Source organism: Silurus meridionalis, chromosome 17 (genome assembly GCF_014805685.1).
Source record: "Silurus meridionalis isolate SWU-2019-XX chromosome 17, ASM1480568v1, whole genome shotgun sequence".
Taxonomy (NCBI): Eukaryota; Metazoa; Chordata; class Actinopteri; order Siluriformes; family Siluridae; genus Silurus; species Silurus meridionalis.
In genome coordinates, this window is record NC_060900.1 from 1,388,953 (window position 1) to 1,410,479 (window position 21,527).

General features: G+C 39.2%; 1 protein-coding gene across 2 annotated transcripts; it reads right to left on the reverse strand.

Annotated features, from left to right (window-relative positions):
• Positions 1 to 236: 236 nt before the first annotated feature.
• On the reverse strand, positions 237 to 21,093 carry glt1d1 (glycosyltransferase 1 domain containing 1). Of its 2 annotated transcripts, XM_046871719.1 has the most exons (12): positions 20,856 to 21,089; positions 18,750 to 18,904; positions 18,473 to 18,578; positions 14,712 to 14,763; positions 12,728 to 12,764; positions 12,559 to 12,615; positions 8,083 to 8,181; positions 7,046 to 7,095; positions 5,055 to 5,098; positions 4,517 to 4,637; positions 3,659 to 3,757; positions 237 to 1,015 (listed from the first exon to the last, which is right to left on the reverse strand). In XM_046871719.1, the coding sequence occupies exons 1-12, from the start codon at positions 20,921 to 20,923 to the stop codon at positions 869 to 871; spliced, it is 1,035 nt and encodes a 344-aa protein (XP_046727675.1). In that variant the 5' UTR covers positions 20,924 to 21,089; the 3' UTR covers positions 237 to 868. The 2 variants fall into 2 exon arrangements, with proteins under 2 accessions (XP_046727675.1, XP_046727676.1); XM_046871720.1 differs by lacking the exon at positions 237 to 1,015 and having other exon boundaries at positions 3,658 to 3,757; positions 4,462 to 4,637; positions 20,856 to 21,093.
• Positions 21,094 to 21,527: the final 434 nt, after the last annotated feature.

Below are 21,527 nucleotides of genomic sequence, written 5' to 3' on the forward strand. Positions count from 1 at the left end.
AATTGATTAATTATGTATTTATTACACTATAAGGACAAACGTTTGGACACCTGACCTTCATTTTAGATTGTGAGCATTTTGAGACTCCATTTACTGCTATAATGAGCTCCACTGTTCTGGGAAGATGTTCCACAAGATGTAATGGAGATTCATTTAGCCACAGGTGTTTTAGTAAAGTCTGGTAGTGATGTTGGTGAGAAGATGAGAAGGTGAAGAGGCCTGGGGTTCACATTTATTCATGTTCAATTGGGTTGGAGATCTAAAGCAGGAGATCTTCCACTCCAAACCATGTAAAGCAGATCTTCATGGTGCTGGCTTTGTGCACACTGGAACAGGTTTTGGGTCTCCTAGTTCAAATAAAGGCAGAATTTCAGACTCCTGAATCCAAAGACGTCTGTTACAATTGTGTGTCTCCAACAGTTTAAGAAGGAACCACATATGGGTGGAAAAGTCAGGTGTCCCAATACGTTTGTCCATGTAGTGTAGCAGTAAAGAGAATTGATCACATGTTGTTCAGCTGCTCGCCGATAAAATGGACCCTGATGTTCGGTTTAAAAAGTCGTACAGACACTAAAGATCTCTGATGTTCTAAATGTTCCTACAAGATGAAGCACCTGAAATAGTGAAACTCTTAGTGGACTTTCCTGTTTCAGTGGAACTGTTTAGAAACACGTTCAGGTTGAAAATGTTTCCTATAAAATGAAATGTGTGTGTTGCCATAGTGATTATTCTTAAAATCGGTCCTGTAACCACAAACCAGAACGTGTGATGTTTGTTGACTGAAGGATCTAAAAGGTTCTCACTCATATAAACGTGTTCATAACTTGGAGACGTTCTCCTGGAACTGACGTTTGAGAAGATCTGAGCTTTACTGCAGTTTCTCCACCAGCTGCTGGTACGTCCTTCTCTCTGTTGCAGAGTCGTGTCTTTCCGTGACGTAGTGTTTCCCGTTGCTCTTCAGGTTCTCCTGCAGTTCCTTGTCTCTCAGCAGTCTTTTGGACAGAAGCACAAACTCCTACAGAGGAACAGGAGATCCGGATATTACAGTTACTCTGCATTACCATGAAAGCACAACTACAGCAGGCTTCATCTAATTGTGAGCTCAATTGCTCATGGATCCATCAGCTGAGTTTAAAACCACGTACGTTTATGACGCTCTCGTTTCCAGAGTGACGTACATAAGAGCTTTGAGGTCTACACTCTAAAACTGGTTCATTAAGACTCTCAAAGAGGTACTGCAGGTCTTCAGATATCGTTTGAAAACTGCTCGACACTCAACTCCTTCCACCACCTAGGAGCCAGAACAGAGAAGAGTCCTGAAGCATGTCCTCCTTGTACCCTGAGAGATGGTGGGACCAGCTGATCAGTGGTGCAGAGGGGAGTGTGATGAGAGCTGTGAGGTCAAAGGGTGGTCCATGGTTGGAGTTTTGCTCATACTGAGCTAAAGATTATGACTGAGTGAATCATAAACCATCTAACATGGAGGGAAGGAGACTCCAGCATCAGTGCTTCAGGAAAATTGGTAGGTTTTATTTATGAATTTCAAGATAAAGTATAGAGTTTTATACGATAAACGACTGTTTATAGCTGCTATAATGCACATGTATTTCACCTCTAGACCTTCACTGGTGCTCTACCTGAATCAATCCACCTCTATAAACCATCATTACATCTGTAGAAACATCAGTATTATAGAGAAGTGCAGTAGAACAGAGCGCTGGATCACACACAGGATCTCATACAGTCAGAACGTCATCACTAAAGCAAGAAACCCAATTAACACAATTCAACAAGTCTCCTTTCACTGGAGCCACAACTGCTCCTCCACACACATCATCTCCAGCAGAAGCACTGATGACGTCCACCTTTTTTTTTTATATTCTTATAAATGTATCTGCAAACAACTATGACTAGTGTCTCTCTCTGACCGTCCAATCAGAAGACATTTAAAAAATACTGATGTTATTAGACGCCTGCTAGATGGCCCCGGTGTCTCCAACTCGTAATCTGATTGGATGAAGCTTTAAGCAGCATGTACACTACAGACGCTCACACTTTTGATTCCTAAGACCACAAGGCAGATTCCTTTTATCTCTGGTAACACGTGATGTGAAGGCTGAAATCTGATTGGATAGAAACTCTAACCTAAACATACACACTATGGAATGAGAAGGATGGACTACTGGAAAAATTTAATGAATATTCATGAACATAAATATATATAAACTTGTTATTGATGCTGATTGGAGTTTTGAAGGACGTGTTGACACATTATACATGATTTATAGATGATTAAATGATAAATGTAAATACTATAAAGTATGACATCATTGTTTTGTGATAATTTTCCAGCGCAGTGTTTATGATCTCTTACTGCCCCCTGATGATGAACTCGTCTGTGTTGATTTAATCTCTAATAAGACCATTCTAGACTTTAATATACTGTATAATTACATCAGAGTGAGATGTGGATCTTATTATAGTACTGAAGGGTATTTATGTGTATTGAAGTGTCTGCTGTAGATGGTAGATGTTAGTGATTAGATGATGTGCAGGTGGAAACGTTGCTCGAGCCCTGACTCGGTCTGCAGGTGCACTGATCTCGCTAACGCTAAGTAATAATCGCTCTTCATCTCTATAGACATCAGATACGTCTCTCTGTGACTTTCCCACAGATGATGATGTTCATGCTGTTGTTTTATATATTCTGAATTCTTTCTTCTCAACGTATGTGCATGTGTGTGTGTGTGTGTGTGTGTGTGTGTGTGTGTGTGTATGTTTCCCTTTAATATGATTTAACGTTTAAAGCCCTCCGTCACTCCCTTGCTGTTTAATCTTATCCCTGAGTACAGAGTTAGATATCGGTCTCTACACGTGAAGCTAATATTCATCCACGGTCTCGTGAGAGCATCTGCGTTTCCCAGCATGCCGTAGCGCGAGACTCGCGATACGACTCTGATCTCAGCAGGACCCGAGGAACCGCAAGAACATCAGAGTCTAATTCAAAGTGAAACCATTCTCTTATTGCATTTAATGAGTCTCTTTTCACGAGACGCTGCAGGATCTCGCTTTACATGATTCTTACATATCTACACACTGTGTGTGTGTGTGTGTGTGTGCGTGTGCGTGCGTGTGTGTGCGTGTGTGTGTGTGTGCGCTGATCATCATTCCTCATTCATTTTTAAAGTCCAATAACGCAGCTCAGCCACTGCAGCTCATCGGGGCGCCAGTCAGTACTAAATCCTACACTATCAGATTTATGGATTTGTTTTGGATGCCTTTAACAGGAAAACTACACAAAATGTCTATTAAATTGTTTTTAATTTAAATAAATAACCGATTGACCGAATTCCGTATGTAAAAATCATGAAACTCATTATAAAATGTACTTTATATTCGTCACATGCACTTTACAGCACAGTAAAATTCTTTATTTATTCCAGTGACATTAGAAAACTAGGGTCAGAGCGCAGGATCGGCTGTAATACAGCACCCTTGGAGCACAGAGGATTAGGGGCCTTGCTCAGGGGCCACAAGTGTGGCAGGAACCCTAAACTTTAACCACCTTATATCCCAAATTATAAACAAATACATGACTTTAATATCGATCAATGGAGGTTTCATTTATACGTCCATTTACACAATCTGAAGATCTCACCTGAGGGGAGGAGAAGAGCAGGCCGTTGTGCCCGTGTCGGACAACTGCAGCGTTCCCCGGAATGTTCCTCGCTAACACCGGCACACACAAATCCATGGCCTGGTAAACACACACACACACACACACACACACACACACACACACACACACACACACGTTATCGTTTGTAAGTGAACCTGTAATATCAGATAACTCCATTTGAAGGGTAAAAAAGAAACGTGTATAATTAGTGCTTTAATCCCCGGATCAGTTCTCCAGTGTTTGCTGCAGATAAACTGGATTAAAGCGGAACACTGATAAACCCCCGGATTAGCAGTAAAAAGTCAGGGCTGTAAAGCAGAGCAGGATTTTTAACAATATTTTCTGCATGTAACAGATTAGATTACTGATTTGATCCTGATGTGTCTGAAGGCTTCAGAGGATTTATTGAGAAATTAACTTAAAAAAATTCATAAATAAAAATAAATGTCTGTTGAATACTAACACTTTTACTTTGTGACATGATTCTGTAATTGAAGATCACTTTTTGAAAGTTCACTTTACCACTTTGTCTTTTTTTGACCGACTTGATTGATCTTTGTTAAATTTTGTATGACTTGTTTGATCTTTGTTTAATTTCGTCCAACTTGATTGATCTTTGTTTAATTTTAACGTCTTGTTTGATCTTTGTTTCATTTTGTCCGACTTGTTTGATCTTTGCTTAATTTTGTTCGACTTGTTTGATCTTTGTTTCAATCTGGTTGTGTTGAACAGGGTGTTGTGTTGATGTTTAATCTGAAGAAATCAGAGATCTAATCTCGTACTTTAAAAACAAATGAGATACACAGTGGGATGAAGGTCACATGATCCTATCCAGACCTCTAAGATGGCGGCCGACATGCCTTCCGACACGGAAGAATTGACGACTGCGAACGCTTTCCTCATGGCGGCGTGGAGTTCCTCCTGGTTCCTCTCTGCTGCTAAAAATACTCCAGAACATCTACACAGACACCAACACACAAAACACTGAGTGGAAGTTCTGGAGAGAAGGCCGACAGCAGGCTGTAGGGAGTTACAGCAGCACACGTTAACGTCTCAGGATTCAGAATAATAATACACAGAACATTACTTATCGCTTTCCCACACCATCTCAGTGCAATTCATTCTGTGCTGAGATGCTGAGAACCTGATAGCACCATGTCCCCCATGCATTAGAACCTGCTTGTTTACAGTTTCACTGGATAAAAATGAGTGTATACAGAGATAAGTTCCCACAATCCAATACCAATTTCATGTGAGGGCACAAAGCTGAGGAAAAATCGTGAAGACAATTTCTTGCGTACTTTGTTCGAGATAAAGAGTCTCTGAGGAAAGCCGAAGAAGAAGAGTGAATAAGTGAAAGAGCAATGAGCTTTACCTCTTTACACATTCTTTAACTTCTGAGCTGAGTGCAGGGTCGATCTGTGAAGAGAAAAGAAATAAAATAATGTAAAAATTAGTAAGAAATGGCACTTTCATATGCAAGTCTGGTTCATCTCAAGGTTTCTTCTTTATACCTTCTCAGGGAATTTGTTCCTCACCACCATCAGCAATGGTGATTAGAGACAAATGAATAGAGACTTTCTGATGTTCTAATTTATATTTTACTTTTCTGTTTCTGTTTTCAGCTGATACACATTTTATTTAATATATAACATTATTTCTATTTTCTTATTTTTTTATTTTTACTTTAATCTTTACTTTGATCTTTTACTTCGAGCAGTTGCATTCAAACTATTTTCCTCTGGTATCAATAAAATCTTCTGATATTGATTCTGATTCAAATAACACTGAATCGAAATCAACTGAATCAAATTCAACTGAATCGAATCGAACTGAATTGAAATTAATTAAATTTTCTTAAACATGGGTCAAATTCAGTTTTTTCTTTTCTGTAGAATGAACTCAGTTTTTCTTAAACACTAAAACTAGACACTTTCCTTTCCATAAATGTTAAATAAACATCTATTAGAATTTACACTACAGTTCTAGAAAATGAATCAAGAAATTCTGACCAATCAGAATCCAGATTTCAATCAGATGAATGAAAATGAATCAGATTTTAACTGCGTATGTAAAACACATACACCATGTTATAATAGTGTTATTACTAGTAATAATGATGTTATAATAATGTGAGCTGAGAAGTGAAAGAACTTCCCATAACACGTGGGGTTTACTGTAGATGTTTGTTCTACACTGTGAAATCTGATGTATCTGTATATCAGACAAATCAAGTAGATATTTCCAGAAAAAAACTGAGCCCACAATCTAAACCATAGCAACTATTCCATTATCAGTTTGCTGGATCAGGGTGAGATCAGTGTGAGATCAGGGTGAGATCAGGGTGAGATCAGTGGAGATAAGGGTGAGATCAAAGTGGGATCAGTGTGAGATCTTGGTGAGATCGTATCTTATATAAGATGAGGAACGACTTCTGTGTGAGATGATTTCTGTAATACCCAAATCCCAGAGTCTGGTTAAGACAAATTTTACATTCTCATCATTTTCAGCACAGCATTAATCTTAATGAAAAAAAAAAGCATCAGAGAATACGGTCCGATTTTGGAGATTAAGAACAAACAGAGGTTTTCTCCTCACATTGATTTATTTTAATGCAAATGCTCCTTTGTGTCATTTCCAGGAATTTGGAATAAAAAAGTTGGGCTTAGATATGACTCCTAAAACATTATATTCATAAAATGTAAAATACAGCAATACTAACCACAGAAAACCAAAGAATACATGGAGTTGCTCTCAATGATCATTAGGTGTTGAGGAACATCCATTTTTAAGGAGAAAAGTTCTAGTGGTGCAGAATCTCAAAACATCAGGTAAAAATACCATCAATAACCAGCACTGAACACTAGGTGGCGCTGAGATCCTCTCACTGAGTTGATTATATGTAAAATGCAACTGCAATTTCTTTCTCCAGCCTGAACTGCAAGTGTAAGAAAATATCCATGTCTTCTGGGAAAGAAAGGCTTCAGAGAAACTGATTTCGGTCAGATCTCAGTCTCAGACTTGGATTAACAGGTCCATCATTCCTTCTCATATCTGCCTCACTATGTGTTGGCTTTTTATGTTGATTCAAAGATCCACCCCAGTCTGAGGTTGGTCCAGGATGAGCCTCGTTGAGAACTTTGCCCTTATCAAAGGCTTGCTAGTAAACCGAGTCCCAAAGCTAAGATCTGAGGTGGCAGATGTTCTGATAGAGACTTACAGCTACAGTGGCTCCTAATGTTGCCTGCCATGTCCAAGCAGCATGATGATGCAAGAAGTGTGAATTTTATAAGATGTGCCACAGATGCAGCAACACACACACACACACACACACACACTTTCACACACTTTTGGATTTGTGCTCACCTTTGGGCCGATGATGATGAGGATCACCAGAGGGTTCTGGGCATGCCATTCTGTTGGAAAAAAGATCTGGCAGAGGATTAGCCATGTAAATAAAACAGAACACACACATTCGCTTCAGGCCATGAGATCAGGAAGTAACGAGGCATCGGGGGGTTTCCACTGGTCTGAATACAAAACTGGCTATAACATTGGACCGTGAAAACATAAGACACTGGAGAATTGTACCTACAGACATAATACACAAGAAATATAGAGTCCTGGAAACGTATGACCCTGAAAATATAGGACACTGGTGAGGTAGTGATCTAGAAACATAGTTCTATAAGAATAAACTGATTTAAAATATAGAACCGTAAAAATATAGGACCATGGTAATAGAACCTTAGAAACATAGGGCCGTGGTAATCTAGGACCCTGGAAACAGAGGGTCATGGGAATATAGGACCCTGGAAATATAAGACCCTAGAAATATGGGACCCTAAAAACAGAGGGTCTTGGGAATATAGAACCCGATGGAACAGAGGACCATGGTAACATAGGACCCTAGAAACATATGACCATAAAAATATAAAACCATGGGATTAAAGGACCCTGGTTATAGGACCTTAGAAACATAGGGCCATGGTAATTTAGGACCCTGGAAACAGAGGGTCATGGAAATATAGAACCCTAGAAATATAAGACCCTAGAAACAGAGGACCTTAGGAATATAGAACCCGGGAAAAAGAGGACCATGTTAAGATAGGGCCATGGACATGCAATAAACTGGAAACACAGGGCTGAAAAACAGAAATCTAGAATGCTGGGAACTTAGGACCTGGTAGCATGGCCGCTTGCAGTTCATTTGAAGAAGTGTAAATGGTTCAAAGACCTTCATCATAAACATTATGGTTTGCATAAAACCTAAGGTCATTCCTCAGAACTGTGTTAAGAGCCACATCTGCTTGCTAATTAGCAAATACAGTTCTAGTCGTTAGCTACTACATTCTCCTCAGGACAAATAGTAAGTTACGTTTATGAAGTGTGTGAAGGTTCACCTGAGAAGGCGTTCAGCAGGTAGAGAGGGTCCTTCACTTTTCTGAGTCCACACACTAACAGGAACACGTGTAGGTCATCTACTCGATCCACACACACTCCTACAAACCCAATCAAACGAGATCGTCAATCAGCAGAATCCTCCAATTTAATGAATTTCCAGCTAATCAACCAGAGTACAGTGAAAACCACATTCAGTACTTTTCTGTGTCCATGGTTTTTATGAAGAAAATCAACATAATGCACACATGTTCTACAGATTTCATGATTTTGAAGTGATCGTGTAGCTTTTTCGTAGGTATTTAAAAGCCAAAAACAACAACAACAAATAAAAAACAAGAGGCAACAACATGGTCGATAGAAAGTTCCCCAGTCGATAACATGCTAGCTAGCAGCACTACATTCCGCTAATGAAGGTTTTAGCTAATGAATAAGAATAGAGTTCTGTAAAGGGGATGCAATCACACTCTGCTAAGGCGTGTCCAATCACGCGGCTACTTCAAACAGCCTTGAAATGCAAATGTAATGAAACAAAGTTAATTTAAATCCTGAACCTTTTAGCTGATTAGCACGTGTCCGCATCCAGACCCGTAATGAGAAGTTTAGAAAACCCAGTCCGGATGCTAAAACGTCTGATCCGATCAACTCAAACATGAAAACCGGGGCGGAGGTTAATTATCCTGACCGGGAGAGGTTAATGAAACCAAGAGCTGGAGTCTCGAGGGAAGCTCTGATGTGAGGAAGATTTCCTGAAGCGATCTGGAATGGTTTGGGGTCAGTGGCTGCTGGATCAGGGGTTCTAATCCCTCTTAATCCCATGACCAGCGCTAGGAGGCTGAAACACGTGAAAATGTGTCTGCGATAGACTTTGCTGAAATGGGACACGACCCAAGTGACCACAGCACGCAGGATTAAACTCTTTCTGGATTCTGAGACTCGTTTCTCTGAGAGATAAAGCAGAGATAAGAGAAGGAAATTCATTTCTGCAGATAAGCATCCAATCCCATAATGCCTTCAGCAATTCAGACGCTAGGCCATGACAGGGAAATCACACACAGGATTATAATGACAACACAAAAACGTCAAGGGCTGTCAAGACAAAATGTCAGAAAAAATGGTTCGTTCTGTCCATGGAACAGAGATTTTCTAATAGTAAAAATGAGGGGACGTGTAACGTTGAAGGACATGAGCTCAAGGCTAAAACCAGGTTTAATGGAGAGATTAGAGGTCGAAACCCTTCAGTCAAACAAGTAGCAGTAAAGAAATTGGACGTCGACGTCGATAAAGAAAAGAAATTCATTTTAATCCAAGAAAAAGAAACTCCTTCAGCCTCCTGAGTCAAATAAGGTCAATTCAGTTGAAGTAGATAATCATAGCATTAGAACATCCAATTCTACATTTAGACCCCATAATAAGCACTTTTCTGGGAAGATGTTCCACTAGAGAGTGAGGTGAGGAGGCCCGAGGTGCAGCTCACATTCATTCATGTTCAATAGTGTTGGCGCTCTATCTAGCAGGAGATCTTCCACTCCAACCCATGCAAAGTAGATCTTCATGGAGCCGATTTCATATAAAAATGAATCAAAAAGGAGGAATGGAAATCAGTGGAATAAATGAGGATGAAGAAGAAGGAGAAAAAGAAGAAGAGGAGAACTGATCAATACGAAGCAGTGGGACAGAGTCAGCTGACGATCAGCTGGTGTTTATTTGCGTCTCCGTCGATTTCATTCTAAGCTCAAAAACGGCGAATGTCATTTAAAAGAAAACAAATCAGCACCAGACGCTATCACCAACCACATCGCAGGAACGTCTCATAACGGAATGAAAGATCTGAGAGGAACTGAGCGGCTTTGCGATGTCCACTGACGAGACACTGACAGTTCAATCTAGATTTCCGGCAGCTTGGGGATTTTATCAGGTCTCAATCAGACTGGAGGCTGAAATCCAATAACACAAAACACACATCTGCCACACATCAGGCACATACAGGAAAAGTTCCTGCACCGAGCCGTGTGGTTTCACCGGTCAGGTTCTGACCCAGAGCTGGTCTGATTCTTCTGTCTATAGCTTTCAGTCTTATTTTGACTCATTCTGTCTCAACTCTAGTGAGAAATTCAACAAAAACAACATCACATTCGACTACAGGAGATTCGAGGTGCATTATGGGTCATAATGTGTGTGTGTGTGTGTGTGTGTGTGTGTGTGTGTTCAAATCTATCCTGTTTGGATTGAGGATAAAAACTTTACTTTTATTCCTTATAATATTTCTAAATGCAATTTCATTTCATTTTCCCAGTGCCAAGTCATCTACCTAGCAGGGGTTCCACAATGCTGTGCTCACATCCCCACCCACCCACACACACACACACACACACACACACACACACACACACACACACACACACACGTCGTGATCGTTATCCAAACAAGACACTCAGAGTCTCTCAGAATGTCTTTCTTCAGACAAGCAGACCTCCTACCAGTGTTCCCTAAAAAACCTGCCGCGAGCTACATGACAGCAGGAGGCCACCAGGGCCCACCTCGTGTGCTCACACTCACACACTCACACACACACACACACACACACACACACACACACACACACACACACACACACACACACACACACTGTGCGTTATTGCTTTGATGGAACCACTCTGATCCTCACCCCACACACACACACACACACACACACACACACGTCCCACATTCTCTCACACACTCTCGGCTGTAATGAGTATTTGAGTGAACTGAACAGAGAGAAGATTCTACAGATTCCGAAAGTCACTACTACAGTAAATGTCAGGAAGGAGGCTTGATATGTTCACAATAATATTCCTTTAGTCTGGATCTTCTTCTTCTTTCCACTGCTCCCATTAGGGGGCGCCACAGTGGATCATTCGGCTCCATCCTCAGCATTCTCCTACTGATATACCCATGTATCTCCTCTGCATATGTCCAAACCATCTCAATCTCACCTCCCTCACCGTGTCTCCAAAACGTCCTACATGCGCTGTCCCTCTAATAAACTAGTTTCTAATCCTGTCCATCGTCGTCACTCCTAATGAACATCTCAACATCTTCAGCTCTGCTACCTCCAGCTCCACCTCCTGTCTTTTACTCAACGCCACTGTCTCTAATCCATACAACATCTCAGGTCTCACCACAGTCCTATAAACTTTCCCTTTCACTTTCACAGATACTCTTCTATCACAAATCACTCCTGCTATCACTCTTCTCCACCCACTCCACCCTGCCTGCACTCTTTTCTTTACTTCTCTATCACACTCTCCAATACTCTGCACTGTTGACCCCAGATACCTGAACTCCTCCACCTTCTCCACCTCTTCTTCCTGCAACCGCACCCCTCCACTGCCACTTGAACTAGAAGACCCAAAACCTGTTCCGTCATAATAATATACCTGTGCACAAATCCAGCTATATGAAGATCTGCTTTCCATATTTTGAAGTGGAAGATCTCCAGCTGTAGAGCTCGAACCCTATTGAAGATGGATGAAGGTGAACACTGACTGCACCTCAGACCTCCTCACCTTCTCAACAACATCAGTACCTGAGTTTACTAACACCTTTATGGCTGAATAAATCTCCACAAAATCTTGTGGAACATCTTCCATATTCACTATAATTATGTTCTTGAAGTGTGTGGGAACATCCTACTTCTCTACAGTTTATTCCATTTCCATTTGCATATCTGTCTTTTTTTTTTGTTTAGATACAGTAACACACACACACACACACACACACACACACACACACACACACACACACACACACACACACACACACACACACACACACGTACACTCAAATGTATACACAGATGTGCACAGATTTACAAACACTGGGATTCACCTTTATGCTTGACAGTTGAACATGCTGATACTAATGCAGGCCGAGTCTGAAGTGTGTGTGTGTGTGTGTGTGTGTGTGATGTATTTTTAATAAGAAGTGTGTTGCTTATCGAAATTCCTGCACCCTGCTGCCAGCCCAGTGATGATATATGACCACAGACAAGAGAGTTATTAATCACACACACACACATACACACACACACACACACACACACACACACACACACACACACACACAGAATATAAAACCCCAACAGAGATGAAAGAGGTAGGAAAGAAAAACAGGATAGATAAATAGATGGTGGAAAAAAGAAATGTGATAAAAAGAAAAAAGTCAACAAAGAAAAAGAAAGAAAGAAAGAAAGAAAGAAAGAAAGAAAGAAAGAAAGAAAGAAAGAAAGAAAGAAAGAAAGAAAGAAAGAAAGGCTTGTGGTGAAGAAAAAAAGAAAAGGAAGAAGACAGGTGGGAAGATGGGCAGAAGAGAAGGAGAGGATAATTGAAGATAAGAGATGAGGGAAAAGAAGAAAAATGAGAATAAGAAGAACAAGAAGGAGAGGAGTGAGGAGAAGAAGAAAATGGAGAGAATTGTTCACTGTGATTAAAAACCTGAAGTGTGTAAGAAATCGGTCCAGCTGAAATCGGAGCTTGTTCTCGTCTCGATTCCTAAAAAGACACGGAATTGTGACGTGAACATTTGCATTCGCTCTCAAACAAAACAGGTCAGTGTGAGGAAGAAGAAGAGGAAGAGAAGAGGGAAGTGGAGATCTGCCCTTACCTTGAGCTTGTACATAGATCTTCATGGTGTCACAGTCCTAAAGCAGAGAAACGACGTCACGATACGTTCTTATTGATAGTCTTCCCAGGTTACTATGGTAACGTTTCTAGTACGTTTATCTAAACATTTTCTACACACTGGGAAATCATTTCTGTGTAATCAGTCAACAAATCAATCACAGTTAAATCAAATACTTCATTTACGATAAGAAAAAAAGAGTTTTCAGCTGGTATCTGTCATGATGACATTATAACATGATCACATTACTGGTCATTAACTCCCTCTTTACACTTTTATTATCAACGTTAATGAACCAATCATAATGGACCAATCGGAACAGACCAGTCCTTGTAGACCAATCATAATGCACTGGTCAGAATGGATCAATCGTAAATGGACCAATCAAAATGTCCAAGTCGTAATTTACTGATCATAATGGACCAATCAGAACAGACCAGTTGTAATGGACCAATCATCATGCACCAGTCGTAACAGACTAGTCGTAACAGTCCAGTCCTTAATGGACCAATCATTACAGACCAGTCGTAACAGACCAATTATAATGGACCGGTCAGAACGGATTAATCGTAATAGACCAACCAGAACCTCCCACTAATCTAATGGACCAGTCAAAACAAACCAGTTGTAATGGACCAATCATAGTGAACCAATCGTAACGAGTCAGTCAGAACAGTCCAGTCCTAATGAACCAATCATTACAGAACAGTCGTCACGAACGCATAATGGACCAATCAGACTAATCATCTTGGACAAATAATCACAAAACAATTGTAATTAACCAATTTTATCAGACCAAACATAATAAACCAATCATAACAGACCGGTCTTAATAGACCAATCGTAATTAGCCAATCATAATGACTCGACTGTAACAAATCAGGAATAACAGACTAATCGTAATGAACTAATCGTAATTAGCCAATCAAAATCAGGCCAAAAGCAACGGTCTAATCGTAATAGACCAACTGTAACGAGCTAATCATAACAGACCAATTTAAAATCCACGTCTTCAATCACAGCGCTGTTACCCACAATTCCCTGCATATTCGTATTTTTCCACTAAGTGTTTCTCTGAAGCGATCTAAGCCACATGAAATCCGCTGCTCGTGCATGAACAGAGGCGTGAGTATAATCGGGAATAATCTCTGCACCATTCAAAAATCAATATATAAAAAATAATAAAGCGGCGGGAGCGTGATAACGGAATACTGCTGCTGCTCTCGAGATCAAGCGAATCATTTCACACACACAGAGAGAGGAAATTGGCTGGATGTTATCAGCTCGGGATGCTTGTTGCGTGTGCGTTTGTTTGTGTGTGTGTGTGTGTGTGTGTGTGTGTGTCACTGCAAGACTCTAATCCTCCAATGAAACGCTTGTAATTGTGCTTTGAAAGCTGATTATTATGGGATGCTGCTGAGAACGATTATCATCGGCGATGTCGTCGTTTGTATTTTGTTTGTGATTCCGGGTCGACACATCAAGTCCGAGTTTTTTTGTTCTAGCGTTCGTTTTTTTCTGCAGCGTTAATGAAGAAAGGTTTGTTCCGTTCCATCGTTTCCTCGGTAACCGCTATATTATTGTTCGTGCCACTTCAGCCATACATAACAAAGTTCTCTAAATGCGGCCTACAGAAAAGAAACCCACCTACACAATCCTACTTACTGTAATCACTGGCTGTTCGGCATCGGAAGGGTTTTTCGGTTAAAGGAAAAAAATGAATTGGAAGATAATAAGCACGACTCTGCGTCATCACACCATGACATCGCTGATTATTTTAATATAACAGCAACAGCACAGTGTTTAATCCCCCACACACTCGCTCCTGGATGCTTGTTGCTGTTCTGCACTGTTCTGCACTTTTTTTGTAGAGCGTGTCAGATTTCAGAGCTTCGGCGTGAAATGAACTGCATGTTCACGCTGCCGAATTGGTTTTCACGCTCAAAATGGAGGACCGGGTTCTTACCAAGTGGGTCTTCGCTTTCTGCTTCATCTCCTCTGTGAAGGCTACAGCAAACCTGAGAGAAAAAAAAAGGCAAATGTGCATTAAAAATAAAATGTTACATCCCAAAAATTGGTTAAAAAAACCAAACTCCTTTTGGCTAAAAGTATTGACCTGTTTCCTGTTAAAAAAATGTTCCCACAAAGCAACTGTACTGGACGTCTACGGATGTGAGAGCATGAAATCTTTTCCTTCACTTGAACTATGGGACCTAAGCTCCATGAAACTCAGAAATGCTTTAAATATGTTGGAGTGGAAGATCTCCTGCTATGGATCCCTACTGAACAAGTTTGGGATGAATGTGAACGTTGACTGCACCCCAGGAACCTCCTCATCTCACCTACCTGACTTTACTAACAACCTTGTGGATTAATCTCCACAAATCGCCACAAAATCTAGTGGAACATCTTCCCAGAAGAGTGGAGGATATTATAACAAATCTTATGGTCAGGTGTCCCAAGCTGTTGAAAGTATAAATGATTTTGTAGTGAATTTGATGTATAGTGAATTGTACCACATATAAATCACAAAATTCACTCAGGAATCAATCACTTTAATAAGAGTGTAATAATCAGATGATCCTTTAATTGGCTTCTGGCTGAAATTCGTATATTTAAAAAAGTAGTTTGTATAGTTTCATTGTTATTTGATTGGTGTAGAAAATTATTATTATTATTATTATTATTATTATTATTATTATTATTATTATTATTATTATTTAATTTCCTCTACTAATGTTTATTTTAAGAGGCGCCACGTTAGTGGTGTGTGTGTGTGTGTGTGTGTGTATGTGTGTGTGTGTGTGGCTACGGCTTTTCTTCACACTTCTGCCTTTGAACCAGGAAGTCAGTGTCAATTCAGGTGCAAAATAAACACACACACACACACACACACACACACACACACACACACACACACACACACACACACATAGTTTTCAGGGTCTTTACACTTCCCCTTCAGTGATAAAGAAAAAAGAGAAGTATCACTTTTCAACTGTTCACCCTCGTCAACTTTTACATCTCCTGTCTTTCGTCTCTGTGATTCAGAAGGCCCTGGGAGTGAGGATGAAGCTGGTGTGTGTGTGTGTGTGTGTGTGTGTGTGTGTGTGTGTGTGTGTGTGTGTGTGTGTGTGCAGCAGCTGAGGCTCTTCACTATACAAAGTTTCAGTGTGTTGACTGAATAAAAAACTCCACCAGCAGGCAGGAACCATCAATTCAATTCTTTTTTTTTTTTATGGCCATATGTCCTGGTTAAACATTCACAGGGCAACACACACACACACACACACACACACACACACACACACACACACACACACACACACACACACACGTGAATAATTTCATCCCACCAGTCTACACATTCCCAAAGCCACAAATCCATTGTATTAGCATCTTGTATCCCACGGCGCGTAGCCTAGCAACCGCCTCATTCTGACTTTCAATGAGTTTATTAGAAAAACAATAAATTGTAAAAACAAACAAAAAAACAAACAAACAAAGCAACAAATAAATAAATAAAACAGACCTTTTCCCCACAGTGAACTTCTGAGGGAATTGTTGATATGCTGAATAATTTGGTCTCATTTGCACTGTCACTCCACTGCCTGCTTTTCATATGTAGAACAAATATTTTCATTTCATTAGTGCTGGTTATAATGCAGATGGGTTGCTTTGAATGGTTATAATGGAAACTGCATTGCTTTTTTAATAGTTACACTGGTTATATTGGGAGTTTGTAATGGTTCTAGTTATAATGCTTCTGATATGAGTTTGTATTGATCTGATTAGTTCATTAGAATGCTTCTAATGTGAATTGTATTAAAACTTATAATGGAGATTGATTTGAATAGTTATAATGGTGTAATGGAAATTTAATCAGTAGAAATACTTATAATTGTTCTAATGGGAATTGTATTGTTTGAATAGTCATACTGACAATTGTACTAGTTGTGATCATTTTAATGAATTTAATGAAAATTCTACTGTTTTATTGCTGTAATGGGAATCGTTTTGTTTTTTATAGTTATAATTGGGATCATATTGGTTTTATAGTTTGCTAATGAGAATTTAATTGGTTTAATTGGTATAATGTGGACTGTTTGAATAGTCATACTGTGGATTTACAGGTTTTAATGGCGATAATGGGAATTTTATTGGTTTAAAAGGCACTAAAATAAATTGTATTGGACACTGTAATGTCTACTGGAAATTTGTGGAACACCATTAAGGACCAATTGAACCCTTTTGACATTTTGTATAATAACATATTGGTAGATACTGGATGTCAGTAAGTTTCCAAATTTCAGAAAGCATCTACTCTGGCTTCTTTAGTTTGATGATACTCAAAGTGTCCACAGACACACTACATAACAGAAACATTAGATAACATTATGAATGGTATTTGTAGTTGAAACCATTAGAATTAACTTTTTTTCCAGCATGGACATCATTAGCCTAATTCCCAGCAACAATACAGAGTCCTATGGTGTCCACGTTGCTTAGCAACACTGTCATCTTGGCGTCTTTCCATGAGTTTCAATTCAAAAAGTAATAAATTGTGGCTCTTTTTAGCATTTAATTTCCTCATATAGCAACAGAACTGAGAGAAATGTTGACATTCTGGATGATTTGGTCTCATTTTCACATTCACTGTGACTCACCTTCATAAACCTATGCTTAGACTTGACATCTATGTGCTAGCTGGCTACATCATTAGCCTGATTTTCAGTCAGAACTGAGTCCTTTAGTGTCTGTTTTACTGTGTTGCTCACTGTGAACTGTGTTTTACTTTCCTCTAGTTATTTTAATCTAAATTAATTTAAATCAATTTTCAATTTAATTCAATTTGCGCTTTTAGCTAATAAATTTTAGTGTCATAAATGAGTCCCTAAATGTTTTTTTTCTCCTCAAAAATTCCTTTATACTTTTGTATTGAAGGAAATTAACAGCATATATGAGGAAAATATTGATATTCTGAGCAATTGTGCATCACTTTTGTAGCACAGTCACTGCCTCTTGTCATTGTTTTCATAATAAACTACCAGCTCGCTAATGCTTTTGGCATCCTTGCTACCCGATTGCTTAGCAACAGTGTTGGCATGATGCTTTACCACTTAAACCACTTATCTGACTTTCCAAGATTCTGACAAACAGCAAAAAACATTTTTTTCTCCTCAGTAAGCAGAGATTTTAGTCACCTTAAAGTGTCTGTCCAGCATTTGATGCTACGTTCAAATCGGCTCCATAATTCCTTTATAATTTTAGTTCGGAATTTTTTCAAAAGATTTTGCCAACATTTTTGAGAGAAATATTGATATTCCGAACGATTTTATTGTATTTTTTCTGTCACTGCACCTTTTCTTCATTATTATATACATATAAACCTTGCCAGCTATATGCTAGCGAGCTAAAACTTTCTGGTGTCCATGCTATTTTGTAGCGTTTGTGTTTTTATGACTCGCATTACTGTACCATGTGACTTTATATTAATTTCTCCATTTGAATTTAATATTACTTCTGAAAATAAAGAATTTTATTAAAAAAAAATCACAAATTTATCAACACATCTGAGAGAAAGTTTGATATTCTGGTGTATTTAATCTAATTTCCACTGGAACTGTTCTTTTCCTTCATTCATATATATATATATATATATATCTAGTATAACGTTGTCTTTCAAAGAGTTTCTTCTGAATGAAATAAAGTGGATTTTCGCTTCACCTGGCTTTGTGTAGAACTTTCTTCATGACGCTTCGTTTGTGTTCGTCCTTCACGTCTTCGTTGATGTCCGTCCCTCCGAAAACCACTCCGAAAGGCACTCCAGCATCTGCAACCAACACAATACTATCCATGATCTGAGATGTTAACGTTAGCCATGAAGCTCCAGTAGAGATGTAAAGGAGCTAAAAGAAAAACTTTTAAGAAAACTGTATTGTTCTTCACAGGTGTGTGTGTGTGTGTTCGTGTGTAATCAGTTTATTTTAATAAAAAAAATCACCTAATAGCAGCCTTCCTCCTTTATACAGATGAATCGCCAACGCTGCATCGAATGGTTCTTGATCTTGACTCATCAGCAGTGTTACTTCAGAAGCTGAGCTGAAATCTCTGGTGTCCCGAAGTACACAGACATGACCTGCGCTCTCGATATGATCTCTATAATCACACATTCAGCAACACCATCAGCAACATCATTACAACACTCTCACCACAGCATCACAACACCATCAAGAAAAATCATCACCACACTCTCACCACACCATCACCACATCACCACACTCTCACCACACCATCACCACATCACCACACTCTCACCACATCATCCCCACACTCTCACCACATCATCACCAACACCATCACCACACTCTCACCACACCATCACCACATCACCACACTCACCACATCATCCCCACATCATCACATCACTCTCACCACAACATCACAACACTCTCACAACAACATCACCACACTCTCACCACATCATCACCAACACCATCACCACACTCTCACCACATCATCACCACACTCACCACATCATCACAACACCATCACAACACCATCACAACACCATCACCAACACCATCAGCAACATCATCACCACACCATCACCAACACCATCACTACACTCTCACCACATCATCACCACACCATTAACATACTCTCACCACATCATCACCACACTCTCACCACATCATCACCACACCATCAACATACTCTCACCACACCATCAACACACTCTCACCACATCATCACCAACACCATCACCACACTCTCACCACAGCATCACAACACAATCACCAACACCATCAAGAAACATTATCACCACACTCTCACCACATCATCACCACATCATCACAACACCATCACAACACCATCAGCAACATCATCACCACACCATCAACATACTCTCACCACATCATCACCACACCATCAACATACTCTCACCACACCATCACCACACCATCAACATACTCTCACCACATCATCACCACACTCTCACCACATCATTACCACACTCTCACCACATCATCACCAACACCATCACCACACTCACCACATAATCACCACACTCTCACCACACCATCACGACACCATTACCACAACATCACCACATCATCACCACACTCTCACCATCAACACACTCTCACCACACTCTCACCACATGTATTTGATAAACATAATATAAACTGCACATCAAAAACTTTTCAGAACATCTACAAAACCTTCTTTAATATTTTAATGCAGCATCCTGATTCCAGCAACATGTTTAAGACACGTCAATGAACAGTTAATAACCCAGTTATAAAACAGTGTAACGTCTCAGTAATCAGCGACCACAGAACATCAGCTCACGATGAACATCTACAAACACAATCCACTGAGCCAACTGTAAATCTGGAGATGAGGTGCTGCGATCATATGGATGGGTTATTGGTAAATCGGATAATGAGGAGAAAAGTAATGGCGCCCTGTGAGAGGAGAAAGACTGAGGTTTTACTGTCGTTCTGCCACGTGTGAAGACACAAGGAATGAAATTCTGGCACATAGACATAAAACATAAAGATGTATATAAAACACAACCTATAGAAATCTACATATAACTTAGAAATCTACATATAACCTATATAATATATTACCTTTAGAAATCTACATATCATTTAAATAATATTCAAATATTAATGAATATTTATATAAACCTGCAAATTTTTTACAATTTTCCTGTGGATCAATAAAATGTATTTATTTGGTTGCCAATGCAACAGGCCACGCCCCCTGTGCTCGGAGTAACCTTATAAGTACATCCTCTGGATTTAAAATAAATTAATTATGAAGCCACGCCCCCTGACAACAACAGCAGCTTCTTAAAGACTTAATGCGGCCACAGATTCATACAGCGTTATGATTAAACTATTACGTAGATGTACAGTAGATTTATTATTTTTATTTTATATTTAGGGATTTTGGGGGGAAATTAAACGGTTATTTCCGGGTTTCTATTTTTTTTAAAACGGTTTTGTTTCCATCTATATTATTTGAATATTCAGAACTACATGGACTAATTTGTAAATATTTATGTATTTATTTTGTAATAAATTCATCTCTTTACCTGATCCTTTCGGCAGTAGTGCAGTTCCCAGTTTTTGGACTGAGGCAAGCTAGGAACAGTAATCTCATTTCTCCGCTGTGTAGCGAAATAAATATGAAATAAGATCAAAAATGAATTAAAAAATTTAATTTAAATATCATTAAAAATGCGGATCTGTTTAATAATCCCGTCCTGCACAGCAGGGCGGCCAGTGCTGTGTTTTTACACGGATATTTACTTTTGGTGGTGTTTTCTTTACCTACCCGTATTCATACAAACCCGGAAGTTTAAATGGCGGTATAAATCGGGATAACCAATCCCCGTGAGGAGGTGCGATAAAATTAGCCAATCAGAGAAAAGAAGGCGGGGTATGTGTGAATACAGGTGGAGAAACGTGTAGTTGTTTGCTGTTTATTCCGGGTTCGTTTAAGATTTTTGTTCTCCGGGAAACAAGAACTGCATGTTATTAGTTCCTGTTGATTAATATATATGTGTAAATTTCGTATTTTGAATTATACATCATAATACATATATTTATAAATATATATAATTATTAATATAACGAAAATAATATAACGAAATAAAAAAGCTGTTTATAATTATTAACAGGAAAATTAAAATATATCCCAAGCAAATATATAGCAGGTTATATATCATTAATAATATAATTATAATAACATCAACATCACGTGC